Source organism: Bombina bombina, chromosome 1 (assembly GCF_027579735.1).
Source record: "Bombina bombina isolate aBomBom1 chromosome 1, aBomBom1.pri, whole genome shotgun sequence".
Lineage (NCBI taxonomy): Eukaryota > Metazoa > Chordata > Amphibia > Anura > Bombinatoridae > Bombina > Bombina bombina.
The window spans coordinates 447768525-447785181 of NC_069499.1; the positions used below are offsets into that span (position 1 = coordinate 447768525).

The 16657-nt window shown below is 37.5% G+C and overlaps 1 protein-coding gene across 1 annotated transcript in view; it reads left to right on the plus strand.

The window, feature by feature from the left end:
• GORASP2 (golgi reassembly stacking protein 2) overlaps positions 1-16657 on the plus strand; it is a 178896-nt gene that overhangs the window by 152572 nt on the left and 9667 nt on the right. The window contains exon 9 of the mRNA XM_053698425.1: positions 14884-15003. Within this exon, the coding sequence (XP_053554400.1) occupies positions 14884-15003 (120 nt within the window). The remainder of the gene's footprint in view (positions 1-14883; positions 15004-16657) is intronic.

A 16657-nucleotide genomic window follows, 5' to 3' on the forward strand; every position in this document is an offset into this window, starting at 1 on the left:
AAAAAAAGCCTTATGGAACAGATGTCTGAACCATGAAGACAAAGAAATGACAGAAGCTAAATGACCTTTCCTGTAATCAGAAAAGAACACAAACAAACTAAACCTAATGCATAGGCTCAAAACGATAAGGCTGCAAAATCCTAAAAAACTAAATAAGTTTCCAAAAGGAGAAAATTGGTTAAAGGGACAGGAAACCCAACATTTTCTTTCATGATTTGGATAGAACATACAATTTTAAACAACTTTCCAATTTATTTCTATTATCAAATTTGCTTCATTCTCTTGTTATTCTTTGCTGAAGAAGCAGTATTGCACTACTGACAGCTAGATGAACACATCTAGTTAGCATATCACAAGAGACAAATGTGTGCAGGCACCAATCAGCAGCTAGCTCCCAGTAGTGTAGAGTGTGTGTATTCTTTTTCAACAAGGGATATCAAGAGAACAAAGCACATTTTGAAAATAGAAGTGAATTAAAAATTGTCTTAAAATTACATGGTCTATCTGAATCATACAACTTTTTAATTTTGTCTTTCATATCCATTTAATAATAGACTTAATCCCAGCCAAAGCTAGAAGAAAGCTCTGAATATCTGAAAAATTAGCAATCTTTCAAAGGGATAGAGCTGAAATCTGACCCTTCAAAAGAGAACTGGCAGATAAACCCATATCCAAACCACCCTGCAAAAAATCCACTAGGAATTCTACAAGAATGTCAGGGAAAAAAATGATCCTTACATAAGGAAATAAAGGTTCTCTAAACCTTATAATAAAACTTCCAGAATACAGGTACACAAACCTGTATCAGAGTCTTAATAACCGAATCAGAGAACCACTCTCTGCTTAAGAGCTAATTGTTCAATCTCCATACCATCATGCTTATAGATTGAGACCTTTTTGAAAAAACAGACCTTGAGATCAAAAATCTGAAATGCAGAGTAAGAGACCCAAAAAGCAACTGGACATCTGAACTCGATTCACATACCAAAAACTGTGAGACCAAATCGAAGTAAATAGAAACACAGATGCTCCCTCTAGACTGATTCGGAAACCACCCAGGAAAAAAAACATGTTGGTTAAAATGACCCAAGAGCTACCTAAGCATCTACAAACCTACAACAGTACCTGGAAAATCAAAGAATGAAAAAAAAACATCAGAACTATCTCTGGGAGACCCCAAAGATCCAGTATCTGATAGAAGATATCCAGATTAAAGAGACCACTCCTTCTGGATTTGAAGACTAACAGAGAGAAACTGTATCCCAGTTGTTCACTCCAGGAATATTAACAGCAGAAATTAAATAACACTTCTGCCCAAGGGACACAATATTTCCCTCAAGGCCAGGGAACAGAGTTCCCCCTTGTTGATTGACATATGCTATTGCTGAAACATAGTGAAACTGAAATCGAGATCAGAGGCCAGCTTTGAAATCAGAGACCCCCCCCCCATAGATGTTCCCCCATCCTGAATAAAGAAGCCCCCTGTAAAATAAGCTGATACAGGCACCAAAACATACAGGCTTGATCTGAAATCTAGATGAATCTTAGCAGAGAAATATCACTGCTGAAGCATACAAAGCTGAAGAGGCTTCATGAGAAGGCAAACAAATGGTATAGCATCCGAAGCCGCCAACATGCAACCTTGACCTCTCCATGCAAAGAAAAACTGAGGGAAAAGAAACGGAACAGTCAGGGAATGTGTAGGGTGTATGTACAATATTAAATTCAAATGGTCCCCTGTGGATTCTAATATCAGATGATCTGTCCAATATAAGTTCAGGGAGCATCCCCTACCCTCCCTTACTATTATTTGTAAATGGATACTAAAGTACTCTCAGAAAAAAGTTGCAAAGGAACTCACCACTTGTGGTTGAGTGCTGGGATTCTTGTAGACATTCCTACTGCTTCCTTTATTCACTCTCTAGTGCAGAGTAGACCATTTACCGGTGTATTCTACCTCTGCACGAGTGCCTGGAAATGCTGGTTCCTGCCTTGAGGGAAGAATCGGCTTCACTTTTTATAATCCTCTGCAGTTCTCGTAATCCCAAATTGTTGATGATCAGAAATCTGAATTGAACACGCCCTTCTTCCACAGCTTAACCCTATTTTAATGTGCTCACTGCTGGCCAATTGTGAATAAATTCCAAATGAGTAACTGCAGGAGTACCATAATAAGGGTAAAAATACTTTATTAGTAAATGTACAGGGTGTCCTCACCCAGAGGGTAAAATACAGAAAAAAAATTCAAATGAATAAATGGGCTGCCTTACTCCTAGCCTGCTTAAAATTAAATGGTGTCTTGCAAACTTAAAAACCTTCATCTGATTGCCTATTGGATAGTGGGTTAATTCTCCTCCCTCCCTTAAACCAATCAGGCTTACCAGTTTCACACGCCTACTTAACTTCCAGCCAATTGTTATACTTCATTTCTAGACATATTTACTATGCTTCATATAAACAAATCTGAACGTCTAAGCACTTCTATCTTTAGCCATTTGAAATCTTAAACTACTAGCTGCCTCTGCTTTTATCTGCTTGTATTAACCTCATAAGAACTAATTAAACACTGTCTCCATTAATTTAAAATGCGAGTGCATTTCAAGATGTGTGTTTAATCATATACACACATGAGTTTTCCTGATCGCCTTGGAAGCGGCCACACACCCCTTTGCTTACGTAGCAAACTCCTATCTGCTTTCCACTTGCTATTATCAGAGCGGACCAATCCGTGTGGCGTAATAACGGATGCATCCTTATTGTCACGCCCTTTAGTTTACGTAGCAACCTCCTGCCTTTTCTCCTATCTGTCATCAGTGCTGACCAATCCTAATGGCATAGCAACAGATGAGTCCTTAGTAACTCTCTGCGTTTCACAACATGTTGATTATATTAAATAAAAATCATTGATGCGCAATCTTATGTTGGGCTGTACTGCCATGAATCTCCAAGCATAGTGCTGATCGTTACTCTTTCACTATGTGAACAAGTGTTTACATTAGCTCTTATTTTAATTAGTATGCTAAGTACTTTTGTTTCAAAGTGTATTTTGTCATATACATGCTAAAGGCATGAACTGTCTCAATCTTAGGAGACTAGTTTAATCCACTATGGTGCAAAAGTACAAAATACGCTCCCCTATCTTCACCCAAACCACGATTTGGTCCTATCTGGACAGTACAATATAACATTACAACAGGGTCCTCAATTTCTCCTAATGGAGCACTATGAATACAGTGTAATGCGACAGAATCAACAATACTATGATAGTATATCTACATGTATCTCAGTTCTATTGTCCCTCTTAACCATTAAGCTTCTAGGTTACAAATTAGGCCTAGCTTGAAGTGTATAACGGGGATACTGTGGGGTCGGCCCTCTATTTTATATATATATATATATATATATATATATATATATATATATATATATATATATATATATACATTTAAGTTCTTAAAGTCGGCCCTACAAGTAATTTTTCTATAAAAAAACTCAGGCTTCTGCATAATAATCCATTTATACCAATGTGCGCTGTGGTGAATTACCAGAAATTGATGAGATCAAATTCTGAATTTAGACCTTCTGGAACCCTGGTCCTCAACCTGAAGATCCAGAAGGCTTCTCTTTCACCAAGCTTACGTGTCCTATTCTCCCCTCTTGTCTGTGGAGGTACTCTCTCTATTAATGTCCATGTAAAAAAACCTCACGTCCTTCTGGTGAAAGACCGAAAAGTGATTTATTAAGGGGGTTGTTAAAGTGCCCGCTCTGATTAGACAGGTGTTCTTTAATCTTCACTCTCGCCTCTCTAGTTGTAAGACCAACATACTGGAGTGCACAGTGAGTACACAAGATCAAGTACCCCACAAAGTTGGATCTGCAGTTCAAACATAAGCTTTTTTGAAAATTAATGGAAAATTCCTGAATCTCTGATGTAAATCTGATGCCTACATTGTTCAGATTAAGAACTTCCACAAAAGCCTCCATGTCTTTCAATGGACCCCTCCAAATGAATAGGAGGTCATCGATGAAACACCTATACCACACTATCTCACGTCTGTAGGGGTTCTGTTCTCCAAAGACGTGGGAAAGCTCCCACCAACCCATGAACAGGTTGGCATAGGAGGGGGCAAACTTTGCCCAATAGCTGTCCCACGTGTCTGGAGAAAGAACTCACCCTCAAACTCAAAGTAATTGTGGGTAAGAAGAAAGTGAGTGACCCTGGTAACATACTCTACAAAACTGTGATCTGCTCTGGACTCTCTTTCAAGTAAGAATTTTACTGCCTCCAAACCTTTCTCATGTGGTATGGTGGAGTACAGGGATCTCACATCCTCAGTTAACCATTTGAAATCACTCTACCAAACCACATCAGAGAGGAGGTTCAAGACATGTTTTGTATCTGATAAATAGCTCCAAAGAGTGCTTACTAGTGGCTGTAGTATTCCATCTAGCCATTCTGACAAACGTTTAAAGAAGGAACAGATAGACAACTCCTCATGGCTGAGATTTAATGGATTGGTGAAAGAGAATCCTTCTGGATCTTCAGGTTGAGGACCAGGGTTCCAGAAGGTCTAAAAAAAATTTTTTAGATAGAAAAATTACTTGTAGGGCCCACTTTAAGAACTTAAAAAACAATAGTTCTTGCTCACCATTTAAGTCTTTGCAGCTAACTCAATTAATCTCCTCCCCAACTCGCATAAACATTAAAAGCCATAACCACACCCTGCTCGATTGGATCTTTCCACTTCCCCTGACCAAATCCAGGAGGCAGGTGTTCTCCCTAACAGTTTCAGTGACCACTGCTTAGTATACTGCGTGTGCAAAATTAAGGTTACTAAATCCCCTCCCAAGGTTAAAATCACAAGGTCCTTCAAAAAATGTAATCTTCAATAATTTTCTAAATTACATCAAGAACCTCCCCTGGCAAAGATTAAACCTAATTCCAGATTTAGACTCTGCAGTTGAATTCCTTCAGTCCGAACTCCTACAAGTTTGGAACTTGCATGCCCTGCTGCGTAAGGTGAGAGTAAAAGGAGCGCATATGAATTGGATCACTTCTGACCTCATTCAAATGTTCCAGTGTCGGGATTCATTGTGGTCAAAATTTAAGCATACTAGCTCTATGAATGATCACTGTGTATATAGAAAATTGCGAAATATATGCACTAAACAAACAAAATTGGCCAAGGCCCAATATTTCTGTGAAAAACTGAAAAATAACCTATCAAACCCTAGAAAGTTTTGGAAAGTCATAAATAACTTACACACTCCCCCAATCAACTCCCAACCCCCCACTGTCAAAGTTGACAACCAAACCCTGCAACTTCCTTTAGAAGTAGCTAATGCCTTTAACAATTAATTTTGTCAGATGCTCCACCACCCTGATTGACAAACTAATAAATGACACACATCCTGAAACTACAAATGTGGATCAGGCCCCAATAAATCTACAAAGAGCCAATATAGAAAAGTTCCATTTTAGACCTGTACCCATCAATGTCGTTAAACGCCTTAATAATCTAAAAATGAAAAACCAGTCTGGACCTGATCAAATCCCAGCAATGCTGTTGAAACTCAGTGCGTCAGCAATTGCTAAACCCGTCACAACCCTAATTAACGAATCCTTGGTGTCTGGATACATACCCAAACTTTGGAAGACTGCAAGAGTAGTGCCTATCCATAAAAGTGGTGAGTTAACCTTGGTTAATAACTTATCGCCCAATATCATTGCTCCCAGTATTGTCAAAAATCTTAGAAAAATGCGTCCATACGCAACTATGTGAGTATTACCAACAATCTAACTATATGGCCCCTGTTCAATCGGGTTTTCGCCTGAATCACTCCACTACAACTGCCCTCCTAAAAGTTTGCAACGACATCCAAACTGGCATGGAACAAGGAGACCTAACTGGAGCTATTTTCCTTGATTTTGCAAAGTCCTTTGACACAGTAGACCACAACATACTACTGCTCAAACTAAAAAACTCAGGTATTGGTGATCATCCTCTAACCTGGTTTCGATCATATATGTCGGATCGATTGCAGTATGTCTCCATCTCTGACAGCATCTCCCTCCCGGTCACGTGTGGTGTTCCCCAAGGTTCCATTCTCGGCCCCCTACTATTCACATTATTTATAAATGATCTGCCAAATGTCTGCAAATCCTCAACTGTACATATGTACGCAGATGACACGGTAATCTATGCAAACAAATCTGATCTGCCGCAGCTTGAGGCAGTGCTCCAAGACCAGTTGACAGAGGTAGAAAAGTGGATCTTAAAAAACAAACTCTTCCTAAACACTGATAAAACTGTCACAATGATCTTTGGAACGGTACCTAAATTACACAAACTACAAAATTCCCATCAACGCATTAAAACAAAATCAAATTGCACACTGACCGCAGTCCAGTCTTTCAAATACCTGGGTATGTTGTTAGACGCCAATCTATCTTTTGGACTCAGCCCTACAGTAAAGGAAAAGTTTGTACAGCAAATGCTGATGCCAATCATGGATTATGGAGATGTAGTATATGCACCTGCACCGCAAACTCACCTTAAACTAAATACACTGTATAACTCGTTCTGCCGCTTTGTGCTACAATGTAACTACAGAACCCACCATTGTGACATGCAAAAAGAACTAAACTGGCTGTCACTGGAATCCAGACGCACTCTCCATCTTTCCAGCCTTGTGTTTAAGAGCTTTTCTGGGATGCTCCCACCCTACCTGAGCAGTATGCTCTCCCCGGCTGTTCCCACCTCCTATAACCTCCGGTCCAGTACCAGCACATTATTTAGTTTGCCTCCATACAAAAATAAAGCAGCTCGATCCTCCTTTTCCTACAGAGCACCTCAATTATGGAACGACCTCCCGCACCCTTTAAAACGTTCCCCAAGCCTTAAATCTTTTAAGAGATCCCTCTCTGCATATCTCAAAACAGAATACACCTGTCATGGTTGATTATATATTTCCTGCCTATTCTATGTTAAATTTTGCAAATATTATGTATACATATTGTTTTTGTATTTTATTGTACCCTATTTATTATATCAATGCAATGTTTTATGGAGCCAGCACATACTTGAAAACGAGAGAAATCTCAATGTATCCTTCCTGGTAAAATATTTTATATATTTTTATATATATATATATATATATATATATATATATATATAAAGAGAGAGGCTTAATGGTTAAGAGGGACAATAGAACTGAGATACATGTAGATATACTATCATAGTATTGTTGATTCAGTCGCATTACACTGTATTCATAGTGCTCCATTAGGAGCAATTGAGGACCCTGTTGTAATGTTATATTGTACTGTCCAGATAGGGGCACATATTTTATAGTTTTGCACCATAGTGGATTAAACTAGTCTCCTAAGATTGAGACAGTTCATGCCTTTAGCATGTTTATGACAAAATACACTTTGAAACAAAAGTACTTAGAATACTAATTAAAATAAGAGCTAATGTAAACACTTGTTCACATAGTGAAAGAGCACGATCAGCACTATGCTTGGAGATTCATGGCAGTACAGCCCAACATAAGATTGCGCATCAATGATTTTTATTTAATATAATCAACATGTTGTGAAACGCAGAGATTTACTAAGGACTCATCTGTTGCTATGCCATTATGATTGGTCAGCACTGATGACAGATAGGAGAAAAGGCCGGAGGTTGCTACGTAAACTAAAGGGCGTGACAATAAGGATGCATCCGTTATTACGCCACACGGATTGGTCCACTCTGATAATAGCAAGTAGTAAGCAGACAGGAGTTTGCTACGTAAGCAAAGGGGTGTGTGGCTGTTTCCAAGGACGCATCCGTTATTACGCTACACGGATTGGTCCGCTTAGATGACTGCAAGTGGAAAGGAGGCAGGTTTTTGCTACGTAAGCAAAGGGGTGTGTGGCCGCTTCCAAGGCGATCAGGAAAACTCATGTTGTGTGTATATGATTAAACACACATCTTGAAATGCACTCTCATTTTAAATTAATGGAGACAGTGTTTAATTAGTTCTTATGAGGTTAATACAAGCAGATAAAAGCAGAGGCAGCTAGTAGTTTAAGATTTCAAATGGCTAAAGATAGAAGTGCTTAGACGTTCAGATTTGTTTATATGAGGCATAGTAAATATGTCTAGAAATGAAGTATAACAATTGGCTGGAAGTTAAGTAGGCATGTGAAACTGGTAAGCCTGATTGGTTTAGGGGAGGGAGGAGAATTAACTCACTATCCAATAGGCAATCAGATGAAGGTTTTTAAGTTTGCAAGACACTATTTAATTTTAAGCAGGCTAGGAGTAAGGCAGTAGCCGAAACCGGTTAGACCATTTATTCATTTGAAATTATTTCTGTATTTTACCCTCTGGGTGAGTACACCCTGTACATTTACCAATAAACTATTTTACCTTTATTATGGTGCTCCTGCAGTTACTCATTTGAAAAGAAACGGAAGGTTTAAACAGGTGGACACTGGCTTCATACTCCTAAAAACTGTCAAGGAAATATTCATGGAAACTGAATCTGAGAAACCACAATCTTAGTCTGAAAAACCAGCAAAGTTTGGGAGAAATTTTTTTTTTTCCAACAATGATGCTGAAGAAAGTTTGAACCAAATCTTCCAGAAAAGGAATCCCTGCAATACCCTAAGATCTAATTGTAGATGAAAGGGTATCCAAGACCTAAAAAAATATTGTGGGAGTCTAACCAAGACCCAAACGATAGAGCAACCAACTAAGAATCCTAGACCAGAAAGGCAAACCTAGGAAACTGATGATATTCCTAGAGAATAGGAACAGGTTGATAAACATCCCATTAAATTATGGACATCCAAAAAAAAAATCCAAGTAGTCGCTATTAAGAAAATTAAAACTTTGAAGGATTAGTTCAGAGCCTTTATATCCAGAACTGGTCTGAAAGTTCCTTCCTATAAAGGAATAAGGAAGAGGTTAGGAAAAAAAAAAAAACTATCTCTGTACCAACAAAGGAACAGGAATAATAACTCCCATAAATTCTAGATCCAAAACAGACTAGAAAAAGCCTTCACAGGAATTCACAAAACAGTGGGAAAATAAAAACTTTCTAGGAAGGCCTCATTCTGAAACCTATTAATTAACCCTAATGAAGCTTAACTTGCCCCATACCAGAGTGTCTGGAACAGAAGCCGCACCTTCATGCAAACTTTGATAATGGAGTAGACTAGTTGGACTGCTCAGACATGATCCAGTTAGAACTTGGCTTCCAGGTAGAACCAGAGGAACCAGCTCCAGAGAGAAGGAATTCAGATTTCTGCCCTGTTCTGAGGAAAGGAACAAATATGATTGAGATAAAAATGTACCCCTGGACTTCCAATTCCTTTACTTTCCATCAGATAGGATAGAATAGAAACCAAAACCAAATAGCATATTTCCCTAAAAAAAATAATAAAAAAAGTCTGGATATAGAAATTATATAAGAAGACCAAGGGCTCGATTTATCAAAGCCCTACGGCTGCAAGTTCTCACAAGAACTTGCTTGCCGTAATTTAACAAGCAGCGGTCACCAGACCGCCGCTTCCCTAACCTAAATTCAATCTCCGCGGTTCAAGTCCGACCGAGGAGATTGACAGCTCCTGCCCGCGCGTGATTGGCCGTGCACGGGCAGGGGGGCGGGATTGCATGCGAGCGCAAAATTGCGCTCGTGTGCAATGGCAATTACCTGCGGGTAATTTCGCCCTGCCACAGGCGAGCTGAGCCGTACAGTGGCGCATATACGCGCTCCTGTCCGCCTCCGCTTTGATAAATCTAGCCCAAAGACTTAACCAAAAAAGTTCCTATGAAGTACTGCCAAAGACATGCTTTAACATAGCACTTAGTAACACTTAAAGGACTACTCAATGCAGTAGAATTACATAACTCACAAGTGCACAGTGAAAAGACAAGGCAATAGCACTTTTCTTTCATGTAATTAGCAAGAGTCCATGAGCTAGTGACGTATGGGATATACATTCCTACCAGGAGGGGCAAAGTTTCCCAAACCTCAAAATGCCCATAAATACACCCCTCACCACACCCACAATTCAGTTTTACAAACTTTGCCTCCGATGGAGGTGGTGAAGTAAGTTTGTGCTAGAAACTTCCCAGGTATCTGTCCAGATCCCGGGATCCTCAGGCGGAGGCAGTGGATGCATTATCACTTCCTTGGAAGTATCATCCTGCCTATATCTTTCCGCCTCTAGTTCTTCTTCCAAGAGTAATCTCCAAGATTCTGAAGGAATGCTCGTTTGTTCTGCTGGTAGCTCCGGCATGGCCTCACAGGTTTTGGTATGCGGATCTTGTCCGGATGGCCTCTTGCCAACCGTGGACTCTTCCGTTAAGACCAGACCTTCTGTCACAAGGTCCTTTTTTCCATCAGGATCTGAAATCCTTAAATTTAAAGGTATGGAGATTGAACGCTTGATTCTTGGTCAAAGAGGTTTCTCTGACTCTGTGATTAATACTATGTTACAGGCTCGTAAATCTGTATCTCGAGAGATATATTATAGAGTCTGGAAGACTTATATTTCTTGGTGTCTTTCTCATCATTTTTCCTGGCATTCTTTTAGAATACCGAGAATTTTACAGTTTCTTCAGGATGGTTTAGATAAGGGTTTGTCCGCAAGTTCTTTGAAATGACAAATCTCTGCTCTTTCTGTTCTTTTTCACAGGAAGATTGCTATTCTTCCTGATATTCATTGTTTTGTACAAGCTTTGGTTCGTATAAAACCTGTCATTAAGTCAATTTCTCCTCCTTGGAGTTTGAATTTGGTTCTGGGGGCTCTTCAAGCTCCTCCGTTTGAACCTATGCATTCATTGGACATTAAATTACTTTCTTGGAAAGTTTTGTTTCTTTTGGCCATCTCTTCTGCCAGAAGAGTTTCTGAATTATCTGCTCTTTCTTGTGAGTCTCCTTTTCTGATTTTTCATCAGGATAAGGCGGTGTTGCGAACTTCTTTTGAATTTTTACCTAAAGTTGTGAATTCCAACAACATTAGTAGAGAAATTGTGGTTCCTTCATTATGTCCTAATCCTAAGAATTCTAAGGAGAAATCGTTGCAGAGCTTTGAAATATTATGTTGAAGCTACGAAATCTTTCCGTAAGACTTCTAGTCTATTTGTTATCTTTTCCGGTTCTAGAAAAGGCCAGAAAGCTTCTGCCATTTCTTTGGCATCTTGGTTGAAATCTTTAATTCATCTTGCCTATGTTGAGTCGGGTAAAACTCCGCCTCAGAGAATTACAGCTCATTCTTCTTCTAGGTCAGTTTCTACTTCCTGGGCGTTTAGGAATGAAGCTTCGGTTGACCAGATTTGCAAAGCAGCAACTTGGTCCTCTTTGCATACTTTTACTAAATTCTACCATTTTGATGTATTTTCTTCTTCTGAAGCAGTTTTTGGTAGAAAAGTACTTCAGGCAGCGGTTTCAGTTTGAATCTTCTGCTTATGTTTTTCGTTAAACTTTATTTTGGGTGTGGATTATTTTCAGCAGGAATTGGCTGTCTTTATTTTATCCCTCCCTCTCTAGTGACTCTTGTGTGGAAAGATCCACATCTTGGGTAGTCATTATCCCATACGTCACTAGCTCATGGACTCTTGCTAATTACATGAAAGAAAACATAATTTATGTAAGAACTTACCTGATAAATTCATTTCTTTCATATTAGCAAGAGTCCATGAGGCCGGCCCTTTTTTTGTGGTGGTTTTGATTTTGTATAAAGCACAATTATTCCAATTCCTTATTTTATATGCTTTCGCACTTTTTTATCACCCCACTTCTTGGCTATTCGTTAAACTGAATTGTGGGTGTGGTGAGGGGTGTATTTATGGGCATTTTGAGGTTTGGGAAACTTTGCCCCTCCTGGTAGGAATGTATATCCCATACGTCACTAGCTCATGGACTCTTGCTAATATGAAAGAAATGAATTTATCAGGTAAGTTCTTACATAAATTATGTTTTTTTTCTGAATTTCAAAAAAGCAGATTTTTTTTTCTCTAACAAATGTAATTTTTCTCTTATTTTTCTGGACCCCTGTATCTTTTAACAGACATCAGCCAATCACAGACTAGTATACATATACCCTGTGAGCTTGTGCACATGCTCAGTAGGATCTTGTTCCCCATAAAGTGTGCATGTAAAAGGACTGTTCAAAATTTGATAATGGAAGTAAATTGGAAAGTGTCTCAAAACTGCATGCATGATCATAAGTTTTTGACTTGAGTGTCCCTTTAATGAGGAAAAAAAGAGATAAGTCTGGATTTAGAAAGACTTAACCAGAAAAGGCCATAGGAAGTACTGCCAAAGGCATGCTTTAAAATAACACTTAAAGGGTCATTAAACCCAAAACAATTCTTCTATGGTTTAGAAATAACATGCGATTTTAAACCACTTTCTAATTTACTTCTATTATCTAATTTGCTTCATTCTCTTGATATTCTTTGCTGAAAAGCATATCTAGATAGGCTAAGTAGCTGCTGATTGGTCACTGCACATAGATGCCTTGTGTGATTGGCTCACAATGTGCATTTCTATTTATTAAACAAAGTATATATAAAGAATGAAGCAAATTAGATAATAGAAGTACATTTGAAGGTTTGTTAAAAATTATATTCTCTATCTGAAGCATGAAAGAAAATGTTTGGGTTTAATGTCCCTTTTAATGAAAGCATAAACACATTTTCAAGAAGGTTTAAAGTCTTCACTAGCAGAATTGTCCTTAAACTGCCCAAAAAAGATTATTAAACAGAAAGATGCAGCCGCCATATCAGTAATAGATACTACTGATCTAAGTAGATAACCTGCTTAAAAATCCTCCTCCTGGAAGGATTCTAACTCCCAAAGGAAAAGGGGGTATGTAAAGTCAGAGTACAAATAGCCCAATCCACTTTGAGGAATAGTTTCCCAAAATTTAACATTGGAAGCTGAAAAAGGATACATTCTTTTAAACCTTACAGAAGGATTAAAAAGAAATACCTGGCTTAGCCAAATTTCTGGAACAATCTCAGAGACCACATCAGGTATAGGAAATATATCAGGGGATTTAACCATAGGAATAAAAACAGGATTTAATCAGAAACCGGCTAAACCTCCTACTTTAGGACCTTAACCTCTAAAGGAAATAATGTTTCTTTAAAAAGAGAACAAATATGCTCAATTTAAACAAATATGAGTAATATATATATATATATATATATATATATATATATATATATATATATATATATATATATATATATATATATATATATATATAATCGAATTCATGATCAAAGGAAAATCCCTGATCAACAGTACCAAACCTCTTCCTTTGATAACAGCTTCATGACTGGAAACATTAACCCCAACAGACTTAGAGCTAATAGAAGGTAAATTCTTACTTTATGACCTTTTACGCTTACTTGAAGGATGCATGGGCACCCACATTTCAGACACAGAAGACCGTATAAAATCTTCGATTCCAGGATTCTGAAGGATTCTCCTGAGTAAACCAAACAGAAGGCGCAGTAGTACTCTTAGAAGCAAGAGCAGCGTTTAGGTCAGAATGCGTTAGAATAATAATACATTTATTGCATTAAATAGTCTTGAAATTAAAACCTCCGCTTATAAACAATATAAGCGCTTAACACTAAAGAAAAGTGTTCAAATGACACAGGAGCTCCATAACTGCAGAAGTCAGAAGGCTCCATAACTGTAAGGTACTTATACATAAGCTACATGCAGAAAAATACAAGCATACAGCTAAACGGTAATATCCCAAATGCAAAAAAGCTTTAAAGAAAAGGAAAACACTTGTTCCTTCTGAACAAAAAACTCCATAAAAATGCATAAATTCAAAAATTATAAAAACAGAGATAAGGTAGAACACAGTTTACCTGTTATCTAAATAGTGTATGTAAGAAAGGAGGCGCACGTCAAACTGGTATCATATAAAGTAAAAAAAAAAAAAAAACGCCAGAATGTATGCCAGCACTCTGGCTTACACAAGCCTGAAAGCCGACATGCATGCATGAAAAACACAGCGTGCGTTTAAAAACACGCGCGTGTTAAGAGTACAAAAATGTACGTGGCCAAAAACATTAACGCACAATTATAAATACATAATAATAAGTGGGAATTACCTATAAAATATATAACTGTCCCAAGGTCATATACATATATAATATATAACAATAACCTAACAGGCTTATAGAGTGAATAATATAAAATTTAAAAAAATACTAACCAATAGCCACTTTGCCACTGAAGGAAGCCAAAACCAGTGCTGAAACATAACGGCAAAGGATGTGGAATAGGAGTATATAGACAGACCAACAGAAGGAGGCAAAAGACAAGTCCCTGCGACTAAATCCCTATAACATCCCTCCAACACTCACTGTATTCTGAGGGGAAATTGGTCTCAACTCGGTCTAAGAACCCCTCTCGCTGAAAAATCAAATGCATATCTTCATTCTTCAACTGAGACTGAGGAGGGAGGGGTTTTTATAAAGTTCCTGGGTTTTGAGAATCTTTGCTGCCTCCTAGTGACAGGGTGGAGTAATTCCCAGGTGTAATGGATTGTGGACTCTAGCCACCAAAAAAGAAATCTATTTCTCCCTATTAAATTGCATTACATTATAGTTACTATGTTTGAGCCTAATGTAGTATTTTACTTGTACATCTAGCAGGTCTAAATATCAGTAATTTGATTAATTGTATGTGCATTTATAGGAAAGCCTGTTTTATTAAAATATGATAAATAATAAATATACAATAAAAAAAATTAAAAAAAAATTATGAAGTTTTCAATTTTGATCATTTTTTATTTATTTTTTTTAAATTAATTTAGATTTTTACTTTACCTGTTGTTGTTCTCTTATTAAGGTCTAATGCCATTATCCACTGGAATCCCTAATTTACCCAATCTACCTAATCTTCCAAATCTTAACATGCCTGCTCCAAACTTTATTCCAAGGCCTGGATTACCAGATTTTACACATACTGGTAGGTATATATATATATATGTGTGTGTGTGTGTGTTTATATGTGTGTGTGTATATTTATTTCTCATATGATTTATTATCATTATATGAGATGAGCTATAAATTAGTACATCATTCTGTCTAAGTTTTACCATATATCCTTGTTCCAATTATCTACAAGTATAAGCATGAAGATATGTATATGCTTAAATATATTCTTATACTGCATGTTTCTGTATTCCAAGTGAGACTATATATATATACATATATTTTTAGGGTTTGACTTACAAGACTGTTGTGTGTTGTTTAACACTATGTGGGACTCTCTGCTATAAGTAATATGTTGCCTCATATGATATGTAATATATTTTTTTTGTCATAATTTTGAGTGTTGATATAAATATCATAAATAGTACCTGCTGTTAGTCTGGTTCTCTTCTGGGTGCCTTAATCTTTACTGGTTCTCTTCTGGGTGCCTTAATCTTTACTGGTTCTCTTCTGGGTGCCTTAATCTTTAGTTTACAATTTATTATCTCCTAGTGCTGGGTTAAGAGTTACTTTGTTTTTTTCTTTTTTGTATATATGTGTGTGTGTGTGTATGTATATATGTGTGTGTGTGTATATCTATATATATATATATATATATATATATATATATATATATATATATATATATATATAGAATATATATATATATAGAATATATATATATATATATATATATATATATATATATATATATATATTTCTTTCATGTAATTAGCAAGAGTCCATGAGCTAGTGACGTATGGGATATACATTCCTACCAGGAGGGGCAAAGTTTCCCAAACCTCAAAATGCCTATAAATACACCCCTCACCACACCCACAAATCAGTTTTACAAACTTTGCCTCCTATGGAGGTGGTGAAGTAAGTTTGTGCTAGATTCTACGTTGATATGCGCTCCGCAGCAGGTTGGAGCCCGGTTTTCCTCTCAGCGTGCAGTGAATGTCAGAGGGATGTGAGGAGAGTATTGCCTATTTGAATGCAATGATCTCCTTCTAAGGGGTCTATTTCATAGGTTCTCTGTTATCGGTCGTAGAGATTCATCTCTTACCTCCCTTTTCAGATCGACAATATACACTTATATATATACCATTACCTCTGCTGATTTTTTTTTTTAGTTTCAGTACTGGTTTGGCTTTCTACAACATGTAGATGAGTGTCCTGGGGTAAGTAAGTCTTATTTTCTGTGACACTCTAAGCTATGGTTGGGCACTTTTTTAATAAAGTTCTAAATATATGTATTCAAACATTTATTTGCCTTGACTCAGGATGTTCAACATTCCTTATTTTCAGACAGTCAGTTTCATATTTGGGATAATGCATTTGAATCAATCATTTTTTCTTACCTTAAAAATTTGACTTTTTCCCTGTGGGCTGTTAGGCTCGCGGGGGCTGAAAATGCTTCATTTTATTGCGTCATTTTTGGCGCAAAATTTTTTTCTTTTTCCGGCGTCATACGTGTCGCCGGAAGTTGCGTCATTTTTTGACGTTTTTTTTGCGTCAAAAGTGTCGGCGTTCCGGATGTAGCGTCATTTTTGGTGCCAAAAGCATTTAGGCGCCAAATAATGTGGGCGTCTTATTTGGCGCTAAAAAAATATGGGCGTCACTTTTGTCTGCACATTATTTAAGTC